General features: G+C 49.8%; 2 protein-coding genes across 2 annotated transcripts; both read right to left on the bottom strand.

Annotated features, from left to right (window-relative positions):
• Positions 1-1,811: 1,811 nt before the first annotated feature.
• Positions 1,812-21,928, bottom strand: LOC117882846 (zonadhesin-like). The gene is made up of 18 exons (XM_034781689.1): positions 21,732-21,928; positions 21,090-21,234; positions 20,125-20,366; positions 19,188-19,352; positions 18,082-18,209; positions 17,136-17,404; positions 15,942-16,150; positions 15,068-15,212; positions 13,005-13,255; positions 11,510-11,639; positions 10,022-10,190; positions 8,724-8,903; positions 6,648-6,778; positions 6,175-6,374; positions 4,972-5,110; positions 4,357-4,497; positions 2,280-2,391; positions 1,812-2,060 (listed from the first exon to the last, which is right to left on the bottom strand). The coding sequence occupies exons 3-18, from the start codon at positions 20,308-20,310 to the stop codon at positions 1,904-1,906; spliced, it is 2,712 nt and encodes a 903-aa protein (XP_034637580.1). The 5' UTR covers positions 20,311-20,366; positions 21,090-21,234; positions 21,732-21,928; the 3' UTR covers positions 1,812-1,903.
• Positions 21,929-23,465: 1,537 nt separating this feature from the next.
• Positions 23,466-26,805, bottom strand: LOC117882396 (zonadhesin-like). The gene is made up of 3 exons (XM_034780554.1): positions 26,562-26,805; positions 26,040-26,217; positions 23,466-23,689 (listed from the first exon to the last, which is right to left on the bottom strand). Exons 1-3 carry the CDS (start codon positions 26,739-26,741, stop codon positions 23,466-23,468), a joined length of 582 nt encoding a protein of 193 aa, XP_034636445.1. The 5' UTR covers positions 26,742-26,805.
• Positions 26,806-26,846: the final 41 nt, after the last annotated feature.

Here is a 26,846-nt window from a genome sequence, read left to right as displayed (position 1 = left end):
GGGAGTGGGGACGGCTGTCCCGGCTGGGTGGAGTGGGGAAAGCTCTTTTCCTTGTTGAGGAGCTGGGATTCGGGAGCCCTGGAAGGGAGATGGTGATGTTGGTTCAGTGCTTTCCGCCTCAGCCACAAGGAGATAAAGGGTGTGGGGTTAATCCCTGGGGTGCTGCTGTTCCACCCTCCCCTTCACCCTGTGATGGAACGATCAGGGGGGAATTCCGGCAGGTGAACTGCACAGAATCTCTTCCCCTGCGGCCACGTGTTCGGTTCTTGGATTTTTTAACGTCAGTTAAAGTCCTACTAGTGAAATGAGTCTGACGCTCTCAGCTGACCGTGTCCAGCAGGCATTTGTGGCCTGGGACAGCAGAGTGGGAGCAGGTTCATTGTGGACACAGCGGGAGGTTGCGTGGGGGAAGCCGGCTTTGCACCAGGCATCCGGCTCACTCTGGTGTGATCAGAGATGAAAAGAAAACAGCTCGTAGTGACACAAGTACAATGGGCCCCGTAGGAGAGGGAGAACAATAATACTTTTGGCCCGGTGTCATTTTGAAGGGGCACTGCTGACAATGACTAGTTCATTCCATGGCACAGAACACGTCTGTGCTGCTTCGTTTGGCATTGGTTCAGGCCTGGATTGTTCACAAGGTTTTCAGAGGGAAGCCTCACGGCAATCATGTACGCGCCCAAGAAAACCCAGGAATCGGCGCTAAATGTGCAAATACAGGCCTGGCAGCTCCGGGAGGCCTGGGGCTGGATCCTGCAGGATCCTGAGTTCCCGCAACTCCCGCTGGCTCCACTGGACACTGAGTGTGCCCGGCTCTCTGAACTATGCAGGATTGGGCTTTAGCATATCTGAGAAAGGGTCTGATCATTGTCAACAGGCAGCTATTGTGGAGCAGGTAAAAACGAAGCTTTTATAACTGCCATGAAATTCCGATGGCAACAGTGCTTGTTTGCCAGAGCAGGCCCCTAACCCTGCTTGGTTTTATTTTCCTTAGATAAGGAATTTAAAGCTTCCCCCACCCTTTACATCCACTTCTCTCCTCAATAGCTGCACATTCTGAATGTACAGACAATGGCCATGTTCTTGAACGCACTGGCAGAACAATGCACTTGTCATCCACCCAGCCATTCACGTAGCTCCCAAATACTCTCCTGGCTGATGGGCAGGGCTGGATTTACACCTTAAACGCCCCTAGGCACAGAATCTTCAGTGTGTCCCCCCCGCCCGCCTACAGCTGACCTTCGTGTTGCACACAGTTTTAGAGAGGCAAGGTGCCCCTGTAATGCCGGCGCCCCTAGGCACGTGCCTACTGTGCCTATTGGAAATCCGGCCCTGCTGATGGGATGCGAATGAATCAGCACATAAGAGGTGTGTGTGTGTGTGTGTGTGCACGCACATGAGGGGGGCGGCGTAATGGTTTTTAGAGTAATAGTAAATAACATTACAGCAGGAACAAAGGAGAGACTTAAATATTGCTCATCCCCTATATAATCAACAGCAAACCTGAAATTCAATGGAAGACTATTTGCTGGCGTAGTCCAGGAAACCCCCTGACGTCAGTGGAGAACTGTACAGAGCCAGCACTAGGCTGGGCTGACGTGGGGCGTTGGTGGTGTCTAGGCCATGTGGGAGGTAATCGTTGCTAGGCCTTGGGCAGGGTGAATTCCATCCAGTCCCGACTCAGCCGAGCAGTGCCCCTGAAGTCAACGGGGTCTCTAGTGTGAGTCAGGACTAAGGTGCTTCAGCAAGCGTTTGCAGGAGACATTTAGGAAGAACAGAGCATATTAGAGCATTCAGGAAGTGCAGTGATTTATTATAAATTATTATTGCTCAGGAAAGGGTTAGAAACACTTATTAGAATACAACAGCAAAAAAAAAAATCAGATGGAAATAAAAAATGCCCCTAATTAGAATGTGACTGATTTTCATCCTGATCAAATGCAGCATTGATCATGTAGCTGTAGTCTGGCACGTGAGAGTTCTGGTCCAGCGCATCCCTTGATTGGGTCAAAGATGAATTCCTCCTTCTGGGGAATTCCAGTGACTTTTTCCTGTTCATTCTGTAAAGAAAAGTTAACGAGAAGTAAAGAGCTGCACTCCTCGTCTCACCGGCGGTGCAACAGAGATCAGACATGGCTTAAAATGGCGCCTTGAACAGTCTGGCCCACTCCTGGCTGTTCTGGGTTTGAGGCACGATGTAAGTAGTGTGACTGCTCTGAGAGCTGACACACCCTGAAATGGGGGATATGCCCCTCGCCCTGCTGAGCTGCAGCACGTACCTTGACTTGGATCTGCACACAACCAGGGCGACGATCGCCGCGAGGACGAGGATTCCTGCTGAAACTCCCACAATGATGTAGACCAGAGAGTTGCCAGGTTTCCTTGGCTCGTCTGAGTGAGAAATAGGAGCCCGATTTAGTACACGGCAGAGGAGTGCAAGAAAAAAGTGCTGGAAATTCCATCTCAGCTCCATGATCCAAACAGCAAATGTGTCTGTCTGACTGACTGACATTGTGCAGATGGGCTTCTGGAATGCAAGCCTGGGACAGATCCATGCCCATTGTCACCCAGCACTGGGCTGGACCATCTCTCCAGCAAGCTACCGGAGCTAACAGCTGTTCCCCATTTCGAGATCTAAATCCCTTCCCTCCAATCAGAGCACCCAGGTGTGCGCCATGGTAATCTGACACACACCCCTTCTGCAGCCACCAGGGTAGAGCGCTGCATAACCCGATGCAGCCGCACAGGTACCTGGGCGTGACGTGACCTGCTCCCTGGCAGGAAGAGTCGGAGCCCCATTGCTGTGATGCCAGCCAGAAGCAGGTGTGCCAAGGCCTCTCCTAAACCCAGCAGGGTGTGGTGCTGCGAGCCCAGCTAATGGCGAGAAGCCGTTCTACTAAGCAGCCATTCGGATAGAAATTTCTTTGGATAGAAAGCTGGCTAGATCGTCGGGCTCAACGGGTAGTGATCAACGGCTCCATGTCTAATTGGCAGCCGGTTTCAAGTGGAGTGCCCCAAGGGTCAGTCCTGGGGCCGGTTTTGTTCAATATCTTCATTAATGATCTGGAGGATGGCGTGGACTGCACCCTCAGCAAGTTTGCAGATGACACTAAACTGGGAGGAGTGGTAGATATGCTGGAGGGTAGGGATAGGATACAGAGGGACCTAGACAAATTAGAGGATTGGGCCAAAAGAAACCTGATGAGGTTCAACAAGGACAAGTGCAGAGTCCTGCACTTAGGACGGAAGAATCCCATGCACTGCTACAGACTAGGGACCGAATGGCTAGGAAGCAGTTCTGCAGAAAAGGACCTAGGGGTTACAGTGGACGAGAAGATGGATATGAGTCAACAGTGTGCCCTTGTTGCCAAGAAGGCTAATGGCATTTTGGGCTGTATAAGTAGGAGCATTGCCACAGATCGAGGGATGTGATTGTTCCCCTCTATTTGACATTGGTGAGGCCTTATCTGGAGTACTGTGTCCTGTTTTGGGCAACAAAAATGATTAGGGGGCTGGAGCACATGACTTATGAGGAGAGGCTGAGGGAACTGGGATTGTTTAGTCTGCAGAAGAGAAGAATGAGGGGGCATTTGATAGCTGCTTTCAACTACCTGAAGGGGGTTCCAAAGAGGATGGATCTAGACTGTTCTCAGTGGTACCTGATGACAGAACAAGGAGTAATGGTCTCAAGTTGCAGTTGGGGAGGTTTAGGTTGGATATTGGGAAAAACTTTTTCACTAGGAGGGTGGTGAAGCACTGGAATGGGTTACCTAGGGAGGTGGTGGAATCTCCTTCCTTAGAGGTTTTCAAGGTCAGGCTTGACAAAGCCCTGGCTGGGATGATTTAGTTGGGAATTGGTCCTGCTTTGAGCAGGGGGTTGGACTAGATACCTCCTGAGGTCCCTTCCAACCCTGATAGTCTATGATTCTATGAACGCCTCCACCAAGCACTGCAGAGCATGCGTCCTGCTCCACGCAATGGCAGACCTCCCATTGACCTCAAGGGGAACATGACGCTGGGCCTGATCCTGCAGGCCCTTACACACTGGAGTACCCTAAAGGGCTTCAGTGGGACTACTCACATGAGCAAGGGTTTGCAGGATTGGGCCCTTAGCCCAGTGTGGTTAAATCTAGTGCCCTAAAACATGTGGCCTCACTCCACTAGCCTCACTCCACTGACTTCAGCAGAGCAACTCCTGATTTGCACAAGTGTAACTGAGAGCAGAATCAGGTTCTGTATGTCCTGGTCACATGGCCTTTCTGTGACCTTTGGGCCACACTGTTCACACTCAGCACACAAGGTTTTTGCTGTTGGAACACTTCACTTTTCCAGTGACATTCTAAATAGCTTTTTTACCCTGTGTTTCAGCCTCACAGAGAGGTCCCTCGTATCCGTCAGGGCACACACAATTGAAGTTAGAAGAGCTGTTGCTGGATTCACTTGTATCCTCAATACAAGTCCCACCATTCTCGCAAAGATTCTGCAGACACGGGCCAGCTAGAGAAGAGAGAGAGAAACAGGTCAGCATCTCAGAATTGCCTACCCTGGTGACGCTTTCTGCTGTAGGTTCCCGTAACCAGCCATACTGGACCAGCCCTGTATTTTTAGGGCACTTCCCTTTGGGGCCTGCCATCCCATATCAGCTCAATTCAGGATGCTGTGCGCCGGGCACAATGGTTTTTCTGTACAAGGCTGGTGCCACTGTCCCCACACAGCGAGACAAGGTGGGGGAGGGGATAGCTTTTATTGGACCAGCTTCTGTTGGTGAGAGAGACAAGTTTTGGGCCACACAGAGGGTTCTTCCTCGGATCTTCTTCCCATATATGACCTCACCCACCTTGTCTCTCTACTATCCAGGGACCAACACAGCTACAAGAACCCCACACCGCAACGCATTTCACTGGTGGACGAACACTCAGCAAAGACTTCACAGCACCAGAGACCAAGCGACGCGGTTAGTAATTGACTCACGTATGTAGCATCCGCGAGTGAAGTTAGCGACGGCGCAGATCTCGCTGCGTGCACACGCTGCCCTGGTGCAGGCAACGCTGGAACTTGTTGTGCATTCACAAGTCTGAGAGCAGTCGTCAGTCACAAACGTTTCTCCAGCCTGGAAGAGAACAGCTATGGATTAAAGGCATCTAATCAAATCAGCCAGGACAATATGAAGGATGCATTCGGGACCCAATCCTGTTCCCACTAAGTCTATACCAAATGTCCTGTTTGCTTCAGTGGGAGCAGGAGCAGGAGTGGGCCCTGTGCAGTTGGGTAAGGTACGTACAGAAAGCAAACCAGCAGCCTAGGAACCCCAGTAGCCTGGGAGCCCTAGACCTACTCCTAAGGACACAAGGAGAGCCCAAGGAAAAAGGTCACCCAAGGGTTTGAGATTGCGTGATGGATCTTCATCCCAGCTCAGTGCCCTGTGCAGCCAGGCAACGTCCAATTAGAGCTTGGGACCAGAGATAGCAGCAGCCCGCTGCGCTCCTATCCGGGGGGGTTTATGGCCCGTAGCTCTGTGCCACGCCTCTGGCAAACACCCGGCATGGTCCTGTAACCTGCACAGAGAGCTGTCTGGAATAGTGATCTGTTCCGGCTTAGTCCTTCTGCACATCAGAGCTACAGCATTTAAACAGAAAGCTACGAAGCAGCTTCCAGGAGGTCTGAGCCGGCCACAGCACTAGAGGGTGTGCTCCAGTCCGCAGGGTCAGGCCCTATTTGCAGGGTCTAGTTCTGCAAGATTTTGAGCACATCCCATGTCAGTGCCACCTCACAGGATCGGGCCCACAGCGAGGGTCTAATCCGGACTTTTGTAACTGGTTCTTTACATCTCTGGAACCCCAGGGTGTAATCTTACCCTTGGATTCCCATGTGTAATTATTCAGAGCAAGGATGGGGCAGAACGAACATGGACTTCACAAGGCAAGCACACGGGATCTCAAAGGACGCACTCTCACTGCACTGCTCTGCATGCTTCCCACAGACAGCATTTGCAGTTCCCTTCCTTTGCCTTCCCTCTCTCCAGGGCCCAGACTGTCAGGGCATGAACTGCTGGTGCTGCTAGCCGAGCGCAGCACGCTGACGGGAACGGGAAGGAATGGAAATCACTAATGGGCAGAGTAATGCTTGACGCAGGTGCTGATCACCCCAGCGTTCCTCAGACATTTCCTACTGTACCTTATAATATGTGTTGAGGAAGCTGCAGCCACACTCCTTGTAGGGCACGCAGTCATAGCCACTGAGAACGTATCCAGGGAGGCATTCGCAGCCTTCGACACAGGGCGACTCGCACTCGGAGGAGGCTACCAGGTTGCTGCAGGAATTGGGGCATGCAGTCATGCAGCTGCTGTACTTGCTGTTTGGGGGACACTGCATCTCTGCAAGAAAAATCAGGAGAGTCAAATTATATCAGGGCGCTATTAGCACACGGGGACATACACTGAGTCCTGTGAAAATCCCCACTGTGCTTTCAGCTGGAGAAGGCGTCCTTCCTCCTCAGTCCTGAACCACTGCTAGGTGTTATTTCTATATTGCCTTTCCCACCCCAGAGGTGGCTGCATTTCAGGGGTAGGTGAAATGGTCCATATATGTTTTAGAAGAAACAGCAAACCCTGATTTCTGGGTCCTATAAGGGGCTCTTCTCTTCTCACCACAAGGCGTCTGCGCTCTCCAGTTGCCCAACGCGATCCCGTTCTCCTGACAGGCCAGCGCGTACTGCTCCAGGTGTCGACACAGCACAGTGCTGTTCTCGGCTTCCACACACAGGTCAAAGACACAGCCCCTGTGTGCGACATGAGAAAGCATTCATGCCAAATACAGTAGTTACCGCTTTTCCCCCATTCCACATGGGGCCCTGCAAACAATGCCCTGGGCACGGCTGAGAGAGGAAACAATGGTGGAACCTTGGGAAGATGAGGTCATTTGTTCTACAGCGGCTGCTGCTAACATGCAATATATGCACATGCACCCACGCAAAAAACAGGGACATGAGTATTTCAGAGTAGGGTCATTCCTTCGGCCTCTGTTCCTGTTTGGTGACAGAGCTGTTTCAGATTGTTAATGGGAGATGAAGGATTTCCTAGTGCAGCTATGTCTGTGAGTACACACCCCTACACACACTCAGGGCAGGTCTAAACGCTGCACGGGCACAGTGAAGATGCGACTATCCCGACGGGACAAGAGAGCGTCTCCCTTCAGCATAGTTAATCCACCTCCGGGACAGGCGGTAGCGATGTCAACTTGAGATGCTCTCCCGTCAATATCGCGCTGTCTACATGGGGCTTAGGTGGGTATAACGACGTTGCTTGGGGTGTGGATTTTTCACTCCCCAGCGATGTAGTTGTACTGATCTAAGTTTATAGTGTAGACCTGACCTCATACCACCCCCCAGACCTGTCCCATATGCACACTCACTATTAACATTGATCCAGAGGTCTAGTTTATTGATTATCTGAAGGTCAGAAATTGTGACCCTGTCACCTGACCTCATAATCTTGAACATTGGCCTGAGTTTTGGAGTTGTCTAATACCTGTAATTTCCTCTGACTTCAGTGTGTCTGTGGGGGACGGCAGGTGCTAAGCACCTCTAAAAATCAGGCCCTGACTGAGAACACAGAGCAGCCCATCCAGGGAAGTTCAGAGGTGACAAGTGAGGAGTTTCATTATTCGTTGGCAAATGAATAGGGGGCCTGACTCCTTTGAACTATGGCCCCTTCACACCACTCTGGCAGCATAAAGGGGCCCTACAGTGGGTGTTAACTGTGTTTGCACATCCGGTGTGTGCAGTGTGGTGGTAGATGTGGGTCCCATGACATTTACACGCTGACAGAAGGATCCCACTGCAGGAGACTTGGCAGGCCTGTGTCCGTACCTGGGATGGGATGAATCAATGGGGTCCCCAGAGGTTTCAAGTGAGTTACCTGCAAACTGCAGGATGCTAGCGGAGGCCCGAAACATAACCGAGGAAGTTCTCATTGTAGCCAACAGGGCAAATGACTATGCTCTTTGGGAGACGCCTGTGTGGTGCAGTCAAGAAGTGGCACTGACAGTTTCAGCCTTTTTGGCAGGAGCATAAAGGCTGCAATTTACAAGTCATTAAACATTACAGCTGGAATTTCCAAAGGGGCCTATGGGAGTTAGACACCCGAATCTCACTGAATTTGAATGGGAGTTGGATTCCTAAATTCCTTTGGCTCCTTTGAAAAGTCCATCTTGGATGCCGTGTAGCTGTAGCCGTACTGGGCCCAGGAGAGCAGAGAGACCTGGCGGGGGAGGCAGTCTCTTGTATTGGCCCAGTGCCTGTTAGTGAGCAAGACACGCTCTTGAGCCACACAGAGCTGAAGAAGAAGTGTGCGGCTCAGAAACTTGTCCCTCTTACCAAATACGTTGGTCCAATACAAACTATTCCCTGCCCCACCTTGGCTCTCCGAAATCCAGCGTGCGAGTGGAAGGGTCACCAGTGCAGACGTCTGTGCAAGGAAAGGGGAAAGCCCCCTTTCAGAGCTAGCCACAGTGCAAATTCCTCAACCGACAGACACACAAACACACCCTTTAAAAATGCTTAAGCAGAATCTTAGCTCTTGTTAATGCAAAACTTGGGCCTGACCCTCCAAGACCCTGAGTCCCCCTCAATTTCCAAGGAATACACTGGCAGCACATCCCAGGATCAGGCCCTGGAATCTCTCTGAACACCTGGAGAACAGCGTGTGTGTCTCGAAGGTACTCACATCTGGAAGAACTCGATGGAGACATTGGACTGACACTTTCCAAAGGGACCTTTGGGATCGGTAAGAATCCCACACTTAGAAGTGGAGTTCACAAGACTCAGTTCACTGGGATTGCAGCCTCTGGAGAGCCCTGTGTTTAACTCGACGTTGTCAAGCTCCTCGTCTGAAGTGACTTCTCGCCTGCAATGAAGAACAGATTGGCTGAGCCTCCATTTTCCCGGGATGTCCAGCGTTCACCTGAATACGCTCTTGGTAGCACAGGGAGCTGGTCTAAGTTTAAGCAGGTAAAGCTAGGATCCTGGCACCTCCGTTGAAGGAGATGGATGAACACAACAGCAGAGGAGTATCAGAGCGCCCCCCAGGATCTCACAGATTCCTGGATTTTAAAGTCAGAAGGGACCGTTACGACCATCTAGTTAGACGTGCTGCTTACAACAGGCCAGAGATTTCACCACCTGCCTCCAGCCCACTAGATGCCTCTCAAGTGGTGGCCACAATGACACAGCTGAACTAGGACAACTGTACCTCAAAAGTACCATCACTTTTCAATGCCAAGGGTGCTCATGGACCATTGCCAGGTGCTCGAAGGCCAACCTGACTCTGTGTATCTGACTCCTGGGACGCATTTGGGTCACCCCTGGCCTATATATTGTTTGCTTATGTTCTACCAGACAGCCTGCTGCAACCAGCAATGCTCTAACTCATTCCATCTGCTCTTTGACTATCAGGGGAAAAAATCCTCTGGGTCAGGGACTTAACGGTGGGTCAGCACCATTCACGTGGCTGGGAAGGGAGCCTAGCTAGGGATGTGAGGAAGTGCAATGAATCGACACAATCTCCACAGCAGCCTCCTTTGGCAGGGATCGCTGCAGTCCCTGGCAGAATCCCAGAGGGAGGGCAGATGCTGGCAATGGTGCCTGCCCTCCCTTGGGTCATCCCGCCCAACAGGCAGGGAGGAGTAACTGACACCTTCCTGCAGAAAGGCCCGAGAGTCCAGTTGGACACAGGGTCTGAGTAACCTCTCTATCCCTCTGGGTTTAGGGGTTGACTCCTTGGAAGCCAATGGCATGAAACTGGACTAATGCAGTCATGCCTCAGGCCCACGCTCTCCACACCCAAGGGCGCTGTCACTTCCTCACCTTAGCAGTGCGCAGGACAAATACATAAGTGGACCCAGAGAGGGAGAAGAAAGATCAGAGATGCACTACGCCGTGCATTACCTCCTGGAACATTAGCTAGGGTTTAATGAACTACCTTTCAGGAGCCAAGTCTGGTCTGTATTTATGTAGGGCCAGTACCTGCGCCGGGAGACTGTTCTTTTGACGGGGACTTTCCAGCTCTCCCCAAACACATCCACGTCCCTCACTCGAGTGCCATCCGGCTTGGTAAAGTCATTTTTATACTTCCCATCAAAGTTGCCGCACAAGCCTTCGACTTTGTCCTTGTAGGTGTTGGCCAGGGTTATATCTAATGGGGGCCAGAAGAAAAAGCGGATAGAAAGAAACCCGTAGCCACAAGTGCACAGGGGATATGGAATGGAATAGCAGGCAGCCATTCCATAGGCTGATAATGTGGCAGGTGTCCTGTCATGGGAGACAGACCTGCATTCACAACTCCTGCGGGGCTTGGCCCACTTATACGAGCTACATAAAGGAAATCACTGCTCGTTGATAGGAATTATGTTTATTTATAGGACACCTTTGCCCCAGGGCTGCTACACAGCCCACATACTTGTGCGCACATCTCATTTTCTGCCGCACACACCCTACAGACTGACATATACCCTCGACTCACCTCTCCGATACAGTCTACACTGCAATAAAAGACCTGCAGCACAGCCGCGGCTTGCCCAGGTCAACCGACTCAGGCTCTGACGCTCGGTGCCAGGGGGTTTTTATTGCAGTGTAGATGTAACCTAAGGGATCTCCCGCCCTGCAAGGTGAATTCTATTGAATATCATTGAGTTCCTGGAAAACACACCTTCCTTTCCTGCAGGACAGCTGGGATTTTAAGGCTTTGGGACTATGATTATGTGACACACACTCCCCGAACGCCTCACTAAAATAATATGGCCTGATTCTGCTCTCCCTTACGCCTGCTGCAAATCAGTAGTAAAGACGTTCAAGTCAATGGAGTTATATTCCTGTAAAATGGGTGTAAGGGAGAAGGGCCTCGAGAACAATTAAGAGGAGCCTGCTGAGAAGCGGAGGGGTAGTGAGGGACCCACACTGCAGTCCTGTGGCTTGGGGCAGAGCACCAAAACTTCACTGGCATTTTGGAAAATCAGCGAGGGGGCAGGTCCAACCTTTGTCCCATTGCTCTAATGAGCAAACTAGGGTGAGTTTGCTTTTGCTAAACTTTCTCAGTCAGGTTTCGGTTTTGAATAAACAAAACTAGGAACAATCTGGATCCAGGTCCCATTCTACCCAAACCAATGATGTTCTGGGGGATCCAGACAGAAGGTGCCAGTTTTGCTGTCTCCCTAGTTCCTGGGAAATAATTTGTCACCGGTTATCTGGGATTTCATATTACAGAGAAGAATCATGCAGTTAGACAATGCAAGTTCACAATTCCCTTTGGGGTTGAAATCTCCTATAGGACATGTATCAGGCGGTAGCCGTGTTAGTCTGTATCTACAAAAACAACAAGGAGTCTGGTGGCACCTTAAAGACTAACAGATTTATTTGGGCATAAGCTTTCGTGAGTAAAAACCTCACTTCTTTGGATGCACCTATAGGACATAGCATTCAACACATTCTACAGTGAGTTCTCTTGGTTGTTCTTACCTAAGTTTTCAGCACCATCATAGCTGAGCGATAAGCCAAAATCTGTCTCCATGTAAATTCTCGTTGGTCTCTGGTATATGCGAAGACCTTCATGAGGCTGGGCAGGGGGGATGGTTTTCACTCCATCCAGCTAACAGAGACACAATTATTTATAACTCAGTGGATAGATCGAATTCAGACCCGCTCCCAGCGGAGGTGTGTAACACCCAGCTAACCTTTCCTGTTTTCAGGTTTTGTAAAGAAATTTTCAGACAGCGAGAACCATAAACAACTGATGTAGCTAAATGCTCTATGGAAACAAGCTGGATTGATCTAAATTTCAGTATTTTCACACCACTCTGGGAGCCCTCTAGTTTTTGGCTAGAAAAGACGTTGACTTATATTTACATGAGCAATATGTGTACTAGTACAGGATGATGATAACGTGAGGAAGGCAATATAATGATTACAGCGTCATTTATGTGTTTTCTCTCCCTTACTAGTGACACCAGATCTCACGGGGTTATTGTGAATCTCGTGATATTTGGTGTTGCTCTCGAAGCCCAAGCTCCAGGGGGACACAGGAACCTCAGCTTTTAGTAACGAATACAGAAGTACATGTGCATCCCCTGGAGAAAAGCTTGAAAACATGACCCCTAAATCTTAAAAACCAGCGGGCAAAGCAAAATAACCCCAAATTTATTATTTTTTCAAACTACCCTGATTTTTAAGCCAATCGTGATTTCTGGGGCCTGATCCCTGATTTCTGCACACTCGAGATTAGCCGTCCTGCCGCTATTCTCCTCTCTCCTGCGCCATTAGTGATTCCATGCTGGGAAAGCACATCACGCTCTGCCAGGCAGAAATGCGATCCATGGTTGGGAATAGCTGATTTGTTGGGTTCAGAGGGCAGTGTTGTTTATTGACCTGCCTGAGCGAGACTGGGAGCCAGGAACTCAGGGATTTTAAACCCAGCTCTGACACTGATCTCGTCAGCAGGTCCCTTGGCTTCTCAGTGCCTCAGTTTCCCCATCTGTAAAGTGGGGACAGTTATCCATACTTACCTACCTCACAAGTCAGCTGTGAGAGATACTTGCTTAATCTTTGCAAAGTATGATGAGAAGCTGAGACGCTGAGAAGCGTTGGGTGCTAGTTAGTTTGCAGAAAAGGCTCGAATGCAGGGGTGCGTATTCTGGGAAATGCCTATTTAAATACAGCCCTGCATCCACACTCAGTCATTGTTCCTGAGGCCAACCTCAGACTTCACTCTGAGCGAACACGAGACAGAGATTCCAGTGGTTATGCTTAAAGTCCATTTTGGGACCAGACAGCAGCATTTATGTTCTACATAGGCCCATTCAGAGACCACAGACATTCTGCTGCAGTCTAGAAACCGAGTGGCATAGTCAGCACACCTTATAAATGGTCACGAATCCCTGTTGATCACGCCACATTTTTTGATGTTACAGGAAAAACAAATGAGCGCTAGGAGTGTGCAGCTTAATGCACTTCTTACCACAAGTTGCTTCTTCTGCCTGAACCACACTGTGTGATTGTAAACACTGACACGGATCTCCTGGAGGAAAGAAATGTGGGACACTCTAGGGTAAAGCTTGTTCTTTCCCTCAATGCTGAAGGATGGCAGGCGGTCGGGGATGCTGGAGACAGTCTGAGACAGCATGTACGTATTTTTGCCTTGGAAGTGATGCATCAACCCATCAAACGTCAGGTAGTGTGGATCGCCAATGACGAGGCACTTCCCAAAGCCTAACAGAGAACAGTCACATTAGCCTCCAAGGCGTATGCAGAGGCCCGTCGAACAGGGCTGAGTCTGTGCTGTGGCTCAGTTTAACACAAGGCTGGTGAGTTCTGACATGCTTTCCTGTGAAAGCTACGATAGGTGCTCAGATACCACAGGACGGACACACAGACCGGCAGGCAGACGGTGAAACTCATCCCTGTGCCGACAGCCAATGGAAGTCCTCTGGGCTGAAGCAAGGTTTGAGTGGTTCACAGCCCTTGGGAGATGTGCATGACACATACAGTTCCTCTGCAGAAGGGTGAGTCTCACCGGGACAATGCAGGGGGCTTAAAGTGGCCTCTAAGAAGTGCCAGTTCGGTCATTGCCCAACAGTGGAATTTCAATAAGTTATAACACAATGTTGGGGCCTTTACAGCTTGTGTCTATGTTTGAAATGACACTTCATCCGGCTCTGACCCACCTCTCACCTACCTCTGAGGTCTTTGTATTTATTACTGTATTTGCGAGACCTTGCAACCAGCTTTTAACGCATTGGATAAAAGTAATAAAGGGGTAGGATGCGGCTGACCCCCATGAAAGTGCACAAAGGAGAAGGACAAGGGTGCAAGAAGGCTTCTCCCCTCTTCAATCCGCCCATGCAGGGGCCAGCCACAATCCAAATCCCAGTTCTCTCCTAAGCGCGGGCGCTGCTTCATTCTGGTGCCACAGGAGTGCTAGGACTGTCAAATGGGGAAGGGAGGAGGCTGGAGTTTTATCATCCCGCCGCACTGGCCAGCTACACTGCAGAAAATATGCCACCCTGCTCTGCAAATCACAGCTGGGGAATCATTTACTTGGCAATGAAATACAGGAGCATCTCTAGCAGACCTGGTCAGACACCTGAAAAGCTGATTAATCAAATCAATTATTTGATGAGAAACAGCCCAGTCCCTCAACAGCCACATTCAACAGGTAACATTTGTCCAGCTCTGATCTCTGGTGACAATTTTTTTTCTCTTCTTTCATTGTTGTTCTCAAGCTAGCCATGCACTGGAGGACAATGGAGTAATTGCCAATGGATTCATAGGCACTAGTCTTTCCTTCTTTTTAAACTTCATTCTCCGCTGTAATCTGAATTTGACCTTTGGCAGAGATAATATAGGAATTCGTTGCCTTTTGCATCTTTGTTACCAACCAAATATCAGGTTAGCTTCTATTTAAAAAATACATCTCAATCTGTTGTTCCATTTTCCTCCACAAATGCGGAGTCTGTTAGGAGAACACATCACTCAGAGAGCAGAGACCTTGCCATGTTCTCCTATCAGCACTATGCTATCATTCAAACAGTCAGGACTGAAATGGAATTGTACTTATTGCAAATGCAAATGTGGGCCTGATTCTTTACCCCGGCACCATCACATCAAGAGGGGCAAAGTCAGTGGAACTTCCCACTATGCTCGTCTGTGAGTGTTTTAGGCCCACTTTGCCCCAGCTTTCTGCAGGTGAAAATGACAACCCAAGGAGCAAGGCCATGCAGGATCAGGGCCCTTGTGTTCTGTTATGTTTGGAAAATGATAAGTGAATTTTCTGTTACAAACGCACTGGGGGCCAATTCTTGTTGACACTAGGACCCCTTTGCACCGCAGTGGCAGTGTCGCGGGGCCTTAGAGTGGGCATACGTTACTGTGACCTCTGCTTCTAAGGCTCCCTTGCATTGGTAAATGGCCCTCCCTTGTGAAACCAGCAATGGCTGCCTCCTGCTTGGATACACTGGAGGGTGGAATGGACTCTTGGTGCCCACCCCTGCCCCCACACCTACCAGGCCTAGACGCACATACCTGTCGGTTTACATTTGTATTTCCCCTTGTTGTTGAGGAAACAGATCTCCCAAGTATCGCAGCCATAGGGCTGGCACTTGATGGTATTGTCCTTCTGACACTTGCATTTGTGGGTGCAGTGGGGACTTATCCAGCTCTCCCCAGCCTGTGGGAATGCACACTGTGTTAATGATACATGACATTGCTCTTCTTCAGGTGCGCAATACAAGGGCAGCAGCACAGGAAGTGAACTGTAATCTACTGTTCAGGCCATTCCTTGGCTGCCGAGCCCATGTGGGGATACCAGACTCCACTGGCTGCGTTAGGGCCACAGAGAAAGCTTGAGAGCTTAGCTTGTGCCCTGACAAACAAATACAACATTACCTTTGGATTCACGGCAACAGCCTCTATCCTGCTACAACACTACAGTGACAACTGAGCTGAAGACTTGCTGGTCTTATTGCCTTTTGTGTGCCAATTTAGACATAACACAGGACAGGGACAAACATCCAGAGGGACCTTTGGCAAATCACCAGCAGCCACGTTTTCAAAAGGGGCCACTGATTCTGGGGCCTCAGTTTTGGAGGCCCCACCTAAGATACTGTCTTAGTGTGGGGGATGGACTCGATGACCACTGGAGGTCCCACCCAGCCCTACGTTGCTATGATTCTATGATCCCTTGGTTCTGATTTGCCAAAGCTCTGAGTACCTGCAGCTTCCACTGGCTTCATGTGGAGCTATGGCTGCTCAGAAGCTCTGCACATCAAATCCAAGGTGTCTCCGTTTAGTCACTGAAGATTTATTTCTATTTGACCCACCAGGGCAGCAGGCAGAAGCTCCAGCAGCTGTTTACAGCTGTTAAAGCCGATAATCACCTGGTACAGAAACTACTTACGCTGTAGTAGTTATCTTCATCATCTCTGCAGCCACACTCGCTCAGTGGTACACACTGGTCATCGCTAAGCACGTAACCCTCATTGCAAACACAACCTTCTGTGCATTCTGTTGGCTTTTCACAGAGGGAGGACGCATACATATTATTACATGTGGCTGGGCAGGGAGATGCACAGTCAGTGTAATAGCTGTTGGATGGACAAGGCAATGCTGTGTGAAGAGAATAAAAACAGCGTTATTACAATGTGCAAGAGAACTTGTCGATGTTCCAAAGCAGACACGCCTGGTGCTGACTGGAAGGACTTGGATGGCAACAGAGCACTAAAGGTTACTTCTTTAGGATGTGATGGTGATGGCATAGTCATGGATTCATGTATTGTTAAAAACAGGTAAGCCTCTCAGAGGCTGTCAATTCAATTCTAGCATGAGCACGGCTGAGTTTGTGGGCATTGTGTCTGAGATGTGCTTTTCATCAGTCTAGTTCAGTATCACATCCAGTCTTGGTCACCATTCAAAAAATAAACATACAAGAGAAGTGTGAGGGCCAGATCCACCTGTGTGCTCCAGCGGCTTTGCATTACTCCGGTGACACAAAACAGCCAGAATCATGGTTTAATTGACTGGCGACATTTGTGTTTCTGTCTCTTGCATTGCTGGAGTGGTACAAGCTAGCCAGAGTGCGTCAGCGAATCTGGCTTTTAATATGCCACAGACCGTCCTTAGTCCTTCCTCCAGCAACACTCCCATGGATGCCAAGAGGAGTTTTGGATGAGTCCGAGCCATGTAAGGACGGCACTGCTAGGCCCAAAGGACTCAAGCAGTTGTAAGATTCCAAGTGCTCTCTAGTCTTCTTAACTCCCTTCTTCATTATAGCCTCATTACCATGTCTAACGATGTCCCTTTGGCTGCTCAAACCAACCCACCCCAGAGCTGCTTTTCATAAGTGGGCCTAGTTGTGAATGGTGCCGATCACTTTTAACTCCCATTGACTTCAGTGGGAGATGCAAATGTTCAGGATTTGGCCCAACTATGAACACAGGTCAGTGTTGTAACAGAGTCCTAACTGCAGCTAATGACACTGCACCTTCCTGGCCTCTTTGATTTGTTAATTAACCACCCAGCTAACACCGCTAGTTAATTCTCACATCAGAGTCAGCCAGCCAAACGCCAGGCTGTTTACTCTGAGTCTACTTACGGCAGAATGTGTTGGTCCTCCATTTAATGACGACTCCTTGCTTCTTGCAGGTGTCCACGTAGGCCTGTGTGATGGCACAGAGAGTGGACAGCATGCCATCATATTTACACATGTCGTAGATGCAGGTCTGGATGAAGAGGTCAGGCTCGACCAGATGGTGACATGGTTTGAAGGTGTCCGACTTTAAAACATTGCACTGGGTTTCAATGCCTGGCTTCTCCTCTGCAGTGCAAGGTGGGCCCAGCTCTTCTCGTGTGTCTGGCAAGCAGCTGCAAGAAAGCACAAACACGGCGTGTTTCAGCTGGGAGAGGAACGCGCAGGCTGACGTCCAGGCTGGAATGTTGGCTGCTGGTGAGAGGAGCCAAATGACTAGTCCTGGAAGCTGCAGGGTTCTCTCTAGTCACCACATGCCAGCAGCACTGCGGGCTTTCACCACCCCATCAGCCTGTCTCAGCCCTGACACAGAGGGACAACCTCCCTGAGCTGTTCAGATGCAATGCTCATGCAATCCTTGGCGTTTCTGCTGGGACTGCCAGTTTGTGCTAACTGGGATGCTCATTAGGGAATAACGGATACCACTAATTCACTTCACTTACGCTATCAGACACATCAGTGACTTCCGATTGTTACTGAATTGGACTGGATTTGACCTGACAAAATGCTGGTGAGTGATTCTGTAGCTCATTGGTAAATTTCATCACAGAGGGGAAAAAGGCTTTCACTCTTTGCCTCTGTGACCTTCTTTCCTTCTGGGGCAGTGGCGTTTGCTGGAGCCCCAGCAGAACGCCAGCTTCTCAGAGAAGGTGCAGGAGATACACCAGGCAGCATGGCCAGTGCACTTTCCTCTACTTGGCATGTTTTAGAGCAGGGACGTGTTAAAATGTCTGCAAGGGAGCAGGTGATCTGAATCAGCACAAGTGGGGGGATGAAAAAGAGCCACGTTTACCCCGCGTCACTGTCGGCTTGCACTTTCCAGCTGTTTCCAAACTGCGTGACGTTGTTAGCCTGCACGCCATTGGGCATGAGCAGCTCATCTCCACGCTGGCCGTTATAGTTACCGCACATGCCACATACCTACAGCAGAAGAGAATAATGTCATCACCCAGGGGGTCTCATCCCATCCCCGCTGCTGACCAAGGAAAGACATGGACAAATATTGCGAGAAATCGGTCAGTAACTTGCACGGCGCTTCCCAGTTCAAGCCGTCACTGTAAAACCTTAATGCCCCAATGGGAAAATGAAATGATATTGCAACATATCTGTTGCTCCCTAGGACTTCCTGGCATTTGCCTTGGGAGGGGGCACGCACTCCCTCTAGTAGAGAGGAGGCTAACGAGCTCTTCTGGGCTGAGCCAGCACTAAGCAGTCACTGCTGGAAGGCTTGTGCGGCCTGGAGGGAGAAAGCTTACGAAGGGAAAGCCTGCCATAGACGGGCAGTGACCAGAGACTGCTGGCTACAGGGACAGATCAGCAAAGAGGACGACGCTTGCAGAGCTCGCTGCCCCTGAGACTACATGGACCAGGTGTGCAGCGGGGGTGACCCAAAAGGAGAAGCTGGCGGCAAGCCCTAGCCCTGATTAAAGACACTAAGCCTGCAGAGAAGCCAGACTGCCTCAGAGACTGACCCTTTTTTCACTCTGATTCTCCCTCCGTTGCGGAAGGAGAGGGACAGGGGCCTTTGTGTTTGTTTGTTTGGAGAATCCCTTGTGTGCCACAAAGAGGGGAAGGACTCCGTAAGCCACTCAAAACATGGGGGACTTGGGGTGGGAGGCCGCCCATCACATACCTATATAACCCAAAGGGGAATCTCTGTAACTAACTGCCAGCTATGCACCCAGGTCTGTCATTTCCTGTAACTATCCCTTTGAAACACCCGTAGCTGGTCGTAAAAAGGAAAAGAGAAGAAAACAGCTTGTGTGTGCAGGCAGCATTACTGCAAGCAGTAATAATAAAGCAAGAGAGGAAAATAAATTCCAATTAACCATAAAGCGGAAGAGGAAAGTCCACGCTTTGAAGTGATGCCTTTTATTATCTTAACATACTGAATCTCACCTTGGAGAAGTAAGATTCTGGGAGGCTGATTTCCAAGTGCTGATTTCCATCATATTTCACTAGCAGTCCAAAGTCAGTTTCCACCACCATGTAAATGCCCACATTTCCTATGGACACGCCTCGTAATCGGTTCTTTACCGGAGTTCGGACTCTCTCCTTATTGAGCTGGTGACAACAGACCATTTGTCAGCATAGAACATAGTCGCCTAGTAACGTTTTTTCTGCTCATAGTTTATTTTCTCCAGGGGATCTGGAGGATTCCCCAACAGAACTTTAGCCTCTTTACGCTTCCAACCTTTGTGGTCTCCTGGGTCGCAGTGACCACCCTTCTGGCCAAGGACTGGACAGAATTCCTGGGTCATGCCTTAGCCAGGCAGTTGGAAGGGTCACTGTGGGGGCACAGGTCCCTCCCCACCTGCAGGGCTGAGTATACCTCTCCATATAATCCCCAGTTCCTGGTTAGCTAATCCCAAGTAATGTAATCCAGTCTCACCTGGGGCGGCTCTCTATAACCGCAAGTGTCTAAGCCATATAGAGATGGTTGAGTCAGCTACCGCGTTTGACTGTGAACACTGGTTCTTTAGCTAGTTCAGGCAGTGGAAACTTTTATTAGATCCAGAGATTCTAGGATCAAATCCTGTAGACAGTGACTCATGCAGGGACATTGGTACAGCAGCAGACTCAAAATAGGTGCCTCTTGCAGCTGGTGCTGCGAGAAATTACTTCATATCTCAATGTCACCCTACTGGGATACATGTGGTAGGTGAGGCAATACCTTTCATTGGACAACTGCACTGCACAGACCAGGATACACCTGGCTATCAATGAAAGGCATGCCTGTCCCTTAGTAAAATGTGAAGAACCCTTTTCCTAAGGCTGTTTTTATGTGCTGTTTTTAACATATCTGTTCTCAAAATACAACAGTCCCACTACGTACCATGATTGCCTTATTCTTCTGAAGGGTGATTCGGTTGCCATAGATGTCAATGTAAATCTCTTTGAGATACGTGGCCCCTCTTTGTCCTCGATCTTCATTTTTGCCACTGATGGTCACAGGAACGACACTGCTGCTGTTGCAGACTTGGAGCAGGGTGTAGGTGCAGGTGCCCAAAAAGGTGTGCATCACTTTGTCAAAGGTGAAGTAGTGGGGATCTCCTGCCACCTGACAGGATGCTCTCCCTGAAGGTCAAATAAATGTCCAGTGACTTTGGAGGATTTTATAGTGACCTCGGCTAATTAACGACTTCTGTGTTAATGTCAGGTGTCATCACTATGAAAGGGCCTGAAGTGGGCTCCAAGGGCCTGATCTTGCCTCTCCTTACTAAGGCAAATTCCCACTGAAGACATTCCAGATTAAGGCCAATCACATTCCGGGGCAAATTTTTTGAATGAGACACCTCAGCTGATATGCACAAAACCGTACAAACTAGTAGCTGGGCAGTCAAAGGGGCAACTGTTCCTGGTGCTGTGGGCTCTCTGCACAGTGCAGATGACCGGTGTGTACCCCTGACTGCAAGTACTTTACAAGAGCAGTTTAGACTCTTGCTATTTTTTAATCTCTCCTTCCCTATTGGTATTTTCCTAAATCAACCCCTTGGAGTTAAGTTTTTTCATTTGTGTCATTGGCTGATTTGGGGCTTGATTCTGCATTCCCTACTCAGCCCAAACTCCAGTGATCCTGCAAGGGTCTACGCCAGCTTCACTCCCACTGCAGGGGGGGGAGCTCAGTGATTGCAAGATAGGGGATTTGTCTTTGAATGTCTCTCAGCACTGGCAAGAATTAGCCGTCAGCTCCTTCCTGTGCCATCGCATAAGGGACAAGGTATCTGGAGAAAGCCCTTCTTGAACAGAAACATCTAATTACTGAACTCACACATGGACCCTTTCGCAGGGAGAACTCACCAGGGGAGTAACAACCCAGCACCCCATCCTGAACACTGCATTTCTCCAGCACTCCACACTCCCAGCCTGTGCACGTGATGTTGTTTTTGCTGTTGCAGGTGCAGCGCTCAGTGCAGGCATCGTGGGTGAACCAGTTTTCACCCAGCTGGTAGAGAAAGGAGAAGCACTTGAATATATAATAGTATAAAGACTATCAAGTAACGTCACCCTAGTGGATAATCAAAGGAGTTTGGACTAGTTAAATGCCTGTGATACTCTACATGTCATTAAGTGCCCCCACAGAAAGACAGTGTGACCTAGGAGATGGTATCCAGGCCTGGGACTCCGAGACATGGGTTCTAGTCTTGGCTCTGTCACTAGTTGATCTTAAACAAATCACTTGGCTACTCCATGCCTCAGTTTCCCCATCTGTTAAATGAAACTGACCTCCTTTGACAAATGTTTTAAGACCTGATCTTGAACAGTGCTTTATACAGTGAAAGCTAGGAACTGTTATTATTTACATGAACAAATATATCCACAGAACCTATTGATCTAAAACGAGATGAAGTGAATCTGTATTCATTAATTATGATCAGTTACAGTGACACTGAAAGAATCGGGGATTGTTGTATCTGTTTCTAGGTGCTCAGGGTAACTTGCCTGATGATAGTGGTTGTTTCCATCCACACAACCGCAGCTGCTCTCAGGCACACAGGTGTCTCCACTCAGAACGTAGCCTTCCTTACAGAAACAGCCTTCCACTGGTAAGGAGCTGCAAGGGCTAAATGGAGCGGGAGTCACGCAGGTGGAAGGACACCTGCTCCCACAGCTCTTGTACTGGCTTCCTCCCGGACAGGAGATTGCTACAAGTGATAAGAAAAACCCAGATCACTGAAAGGAAAAGATCCCAAAGCAATTCTCTTGAAACTTCCCGTTTGTTCCAGGACAGCAAAGGCTTGTTAGAACGCTCTGCACAGGGTGACTGCTCCGTGCTGAGGTTTTTCTCCAGGGACAGAGTGGAAACCCTTTGCGCAGGGAATGACAGACAGACAGACAGACAAATGATGCCTGGTAGGGGACCGGTCGTATCCAGGGATCGGAAATAGGCAACAGGATACAAGTCCAGCCTTTCACCTATTGACGTGGACATCAGCTGAAACGTGGCTCCGGTGGCTTGTCTCTCGCAGCCCACAGCTGGCTGGTGGCTCGTGTGAAAGCCGCCTCGGTGGGTCACCAGTGTCCAGTGGCTTTCCACACTTTGACTCTGGAGATTCCTGACCTTCTGCTGGTTGGCCGTTCACTCCCTCCCAGTGTCCTCACTTTCCCTGCCCTCCGACTCCTGGCCTTCCCCTCTTCCCCTATCTCCTCCCTTCACTGTGCCCTCTCCCTTTCTCCTCCCCTTTCAGCTAATCCCCTCCTACAAACCTAAACAACCAACCCAATCCCGGCAGGCCCATGCCCTTTACAATGCAGACCCCTGCTCCCTCTGCTTGTGTCTTACTCTCTCCCTCACCCTGCGCCTGTCTTGCCTAGTCAGAGTGGAACGGGGCGTTGGAGCAGAGGCTGTCCTCTGTTACTTATACAGTACCCAGAGCAATGGGCCCCCATCTCAGCTGGGGTCTGTAGGTGCTGCTCTAATATACATAACAAATCATACAAACAATTTAGGGGTAAGGAGGAGACTTTAGTGGGGGCAGAATGCCCCAAATCCTCCTATTGCAGAGTTTTTTGCACCTTCCTCTGAAGCAGCTGGTGACGGGCGCTGTCAGAGACAGGGCCCTGAGTTTGCTGGCGCATGGCTCGGTTCCAGTGGGGACCGTTTAGCGCCTCGATAGGATCTCTCCAGAACAGAGCGGATGCGCACCGTGTACACAAGGCGGGGGAAGGTCGCCCTGCAGCCTCCTGTGCAGCACCTGTTCGATGGGCTACTGGAGCAACGGTGGCCCTGGTTCCCCTCTGGCTCACTCCAGCTTTACCCTGGAGAACCTCCATGGACTTCTGTGGCTACTGCTGATTCCCACCCATGGAAGTGAGCGGAGACACAGACCCTCTTCCCCTAAACTGCCAGGTGGTGCCTTGCACAAGGACTTAACATTCCTTCTTAACAATTACAAGTAGAAGGGACTGTGGTGAGTTTCACTCGTGTCACGGGTACTACAGCTTGCACGGCAGCTCCCCAGACCGTGGACGCTCTATGGATAAAGAGAGGATTTCAACCTCTCCGGCGCTCTTATTTTACCAGCACGAAATTCAGACACATTAATACTTAGATGCTTTGTGAGGCTAGCTCAGATTCAGTCTGAACAGTATACCAAACCTGGCAGNTCCCTGCTCATGGCCAACTGGAGAGGGGGCTCTTGGGTGTACTGGAGAGGATGGGAGTTGTGCTCAGCCCTAGAGGAGACTAGGTGGTGGAGTCATGGCTGGGCGCCCTGTGGCTGAGTATGCAGCACGCTTTCCGAGAGCTTTTGTAGCAAAGACCAACTGATTCGCTTCCCTCTGTACATACATGCTGTTATTCTCTGCCACCAGCCAGCTCTCTCCAAGCTCAGTGGAATCTCCTGCAGTGCTGCCGTTCGGCTTTAGGTTGTCATCCTTTGCGTCACCATTGTAATTACCTACAAAAAATGAAAAACGTGCAGAATACGTGAAATTCACAACTACAGAATGCACATTAGCGTGTGCTTGACAAATATACTGTAAGGAACTGGCCAGTGTGTATGTGCACCAGTGCCCTCTCCGGGAAGGAGTAAGAATTGCTCCCTGCGCGTCTCAGACGCCGCACTGTTAACAGCTGATGAAGATTCCACTGTAGATTAAACGGTAGGGGTCTGTGTTTTTGGAGCAAGTGATTTGGCTTTCTGACTGTGTCAGATCACACGGTGACTCGGGTAAATGGGTCACAGAACAATAAGAACTAACCTGCACCCTTACGCTCAAACTCTATCATTCCTGAGGCTTAGAAGCCATGTGGGTAACACTCAAGGAAATGTCATCCCCCGGGGAACTTCCAGTCCATCCAGATCCAGGGAGAAGCAGATACCTCACAACACAACCTACTCTTGCAATTTAATTCCAGCAGTTGGGTTTAATGTGCAGGTGGCTGGGTGGTGTTGCTGGCCCCTGCCCTACAGGAGGTGAGAGTAGATGACGTGTGCTCCCTTCTGGCCTTAAACTCTAGCACTCCACTTTTCATAGCCCCATTTTCATCCCAGGGAAATGTGGATGAGCTTCCGATAAGCATCTGGGCTGCTGGACCGTTATTCCATGTAACGGGGTATACTGGCCCTTTAAGGCTAGAGGCAGCCAGAAGACCCCGTTCCAGGAATACTGGAAGGAGCAAAGGCAAAGGAAATGGCCAAAGCCAGAGGAGAGGAAGTGGTCCTAGCGAATGAGTAGTTGGAAGGGAAAACCCAGGACACTGCCCCTGTAAGGGCCCGGGCCCAGGAGCCCTGTCGTACAGGGCGGGGCAGGACTCCTCTCTCTCCCAGCCAACTGGGAGGAGCTCTCCCGAGGAGGGCAGTACACATGGTGCCTTCTCCCTCAGAACAGGGAGAGGCTGACAGGAGAAGGAAGCCAAAGCCAGAAGGCTGAGCTCCAGCTGGGAAGGGCTGGGAGCGGCAGCTTCACCAGGAGCAGACGGGCATAAAAGGAGAGCCCCGGGTTTGGTACAAGAACCAGAGCTTTGCACTGTTTCTTGTTATGAAACCAGCCCCAGACGGGATAGCGCATCGCCACAAGGGGGCATTCAGGAGGCAGCTGCCCTGATACATCCAAGTATTGCCAGGCTTATCAGCTGGCAATCTAATTGGTCTCTGCTCGCTCCAGAGGGGAGTTTCTCACTTTGTCTTGCAGCAGACCCACCTCTACTGCAGCTGGACAACAAAAAGCAGCTCTAAAAAGGAGGCTCAGTGATCAGAGGAGCCTTTGCCCGTGCTCGGACTGTAACGACGACAGTGCTGAGACAGTTTGCATCTGCCAGTCCAAGGAACAACACAGCAGAGCAGAAAAGTTCAGGATGGCTCTTAAACAGAGACTTGGAAATCTCTCCTTAGCCACAAGAAGGGCCTTAACGTTTTATTATCATTTCCAAGTTTAAAGAAACGAAAAGCGTGGATTGGGACGGACAGTTCCAATCAAAGAGAGACAGACATTGATTAGGGGTCTGGAGCACATGACTTATGAGGAGAGGCTGAGGGAACTGGGATTGTTTAGTCTCCAGAAGAGAAGAATGAGGGGGGATTTGATAGCAGCCTTCAACTACCTGAAGGGGGGTTCCAAAGAGGATGGAGCTCGGCTGTTGTCAGTGATGGCAGATGACAGAACAAGGAGCAATGGTCTCAAGTTGCAGTGGGGGAGGTCCAGGTTGGATATTAGGAAAAACTATTTCACTAGGAGGGTGGTGAAGCACTGGAATGCGATACCTAGGGAGATGGTGGAGTCTCCTTCCTTGGAGGTTTTTAAGGCCCGGCTTGACAAAGCCCTGGCTGGGATGATTTAGTTGGGAATTGATCCTGCTTTGAGCAGGGGGGTTGGACTAGATGACCTCTTGAGGTCCCTTCCAACCCTGATATTCTATGAGACAGACTGCGATGCAAGTGAGTGAAAACAGATATGAGCAGCCCTTGACCGGAGGCATCCAGGGTAGGACGGGGATAATATTTAGACTGTAGTTTTGAATGTGAGATTCCTCTCCTGTTAACAATGACATCTGCAGTTGTCATTTCTGACACTCGAGTTAACTCCTGTGTAACCAGAGTTCTCTTAAGTTACAATTGCCAGGTACCCAAATAATGATGGTTCCTTTAAACCAGTGCCCTAAATCGCAGTCCATACAAGTACAGACTAGATTACTCTGGGGTAAACATAACACGGTACAAAAAACCCCAACCAATCCCCAAACTTCATGATTTATTGAAAAGCTCCTGATCGTGTGACTTGACGGTTCTCAAGAACAGGGATACTCACCACACAGGCCACAGAGCTGGCCCTTGTAACAACCAGACACGGAGACCTCCACATAGTGATTGCCGTCAAATCTGACCCAGAGTCCGAAATCAGTTTCCAAGAGCACGTAGCCCCCGCTGATCTGGACGTTGATCTTGTTTTCAATCACCACAGGCAGGTTCCTTCTGGTGCCATTCACCTGTAAAACACGTTGGGAAAATCTGGTCGTTGTTAAGTACCCCCATAATTCCCAGTGAATCGCCCACGAATGGTCTAGCCAACGAGTTCACTGGGAGGAATGTTCTCATTCACACTGGGGAGTTGGAGGAAATATGACAGAATGTTCACAGAACGCAAATGTCAACTGCCAGTCCTCAGTATTCTCAGTGGAAGCCTAATTCTAAGAAGCACATCTGACCAATGAGAAAATGGAAACCCACCATGTGACCTATACATCCAATCAAATGTCTCAATTTTTTCAGGTCTCAGTTTCTAAGGATGTCAGATGATTAAAATACTCCTTTTAAATATCGTTTCACTTACATTCACTTTTCTTTTCTTCAGCAAGGAAATCTGACTTCCATAGACATCCACGTGCACGGACTTTACATAGGACACTTTGGTATTGGAGCCCCTGTGCTCATTGGTGGTGGACACGTCAAAGGGTGGAAGCCCCCTGGAGTCGTTGCAGACTTTGGAGAGGGTGTAAGTGCAGTTTCCCATGAAATGGTGAACTCTGCCATCAAACGTGTAGTAATGCGGGTCCCCTGAGGCACTGCAGGTGGCACGGCCTTAAAAGGAAGAAATGTGGATTAATCCCATGCAAAT

This window comes from Trachemys scripta, chromosome 9, assembly GCF_013100865.1.
Source record: "Trachemys scripta elegans isolate TJP31775 chromosome 9, CAS_Tse_1.0, whole genome shotgun sequence".
In the NCBI taxonomy this organism is placed as follows: Eukaryota; Metazoa; Chordata; order Testudines; family Emydidae; genus Trachemys; species Trachemys scripta.
The sequence above is the reverse complement of the archived record's forward strand: the minus strand, read 5'-3'. Positions and strand labels throughout refer to the sequence as shown.

What these genes read in the sequence shown, in the direction of transcription:
- LOC117882396 (XM_034780554.1), bottom strand. Translation starts at nt 26,741, where the DNA reads ATGGGAAACTGCACTTACACCCTCTCCAAAGTCTGCAACGACTCCAGG. An exon ending in TGAAGAAAAGAAAAGTGAAT is followed by an intron (nt 26,218 to 26,561) that starts GTAAGTGAAACG and finishes CGTGTTTTACAG; the next exon opens with GTGAATGGCACCAGAAGGAA. An exon ending in CCAGCTCTGTGGCCTGTGTG is followed by an intron (nt 23,690 to 26,039) that starts GTGAGTATCCCT and finishes CATTTTTTGTAG; the next exon opens with GTAATTACAATGGTGACGCA.
- LOC117882846 (XM_034781689.1), bottom strand. Translation starts at nt 20,310, where the DNA reads ATGCACACCTTTTTGGGCACCTGCACCTACACCCTGCTCCAAGTCTGC. An exon ending in GGCAGAAGAAGCAACTTGTG is followed by an intron (nt 11,640 to 13,004) that starts GTAAGAAGTGCA and finishes TGTCTCTGTTAG; the next exon opens with CTGGATGGAGTGAAAACCAT. An exon ending in CACTCGCGGATGCTACATAC is followed by an intron (nt 4,498 to 4,971) that starts GTGAGTCAATTA and finishes TCTCTTCTCTAG; the next exon opens with CTGGCCCGTGTCTGCAGAAT.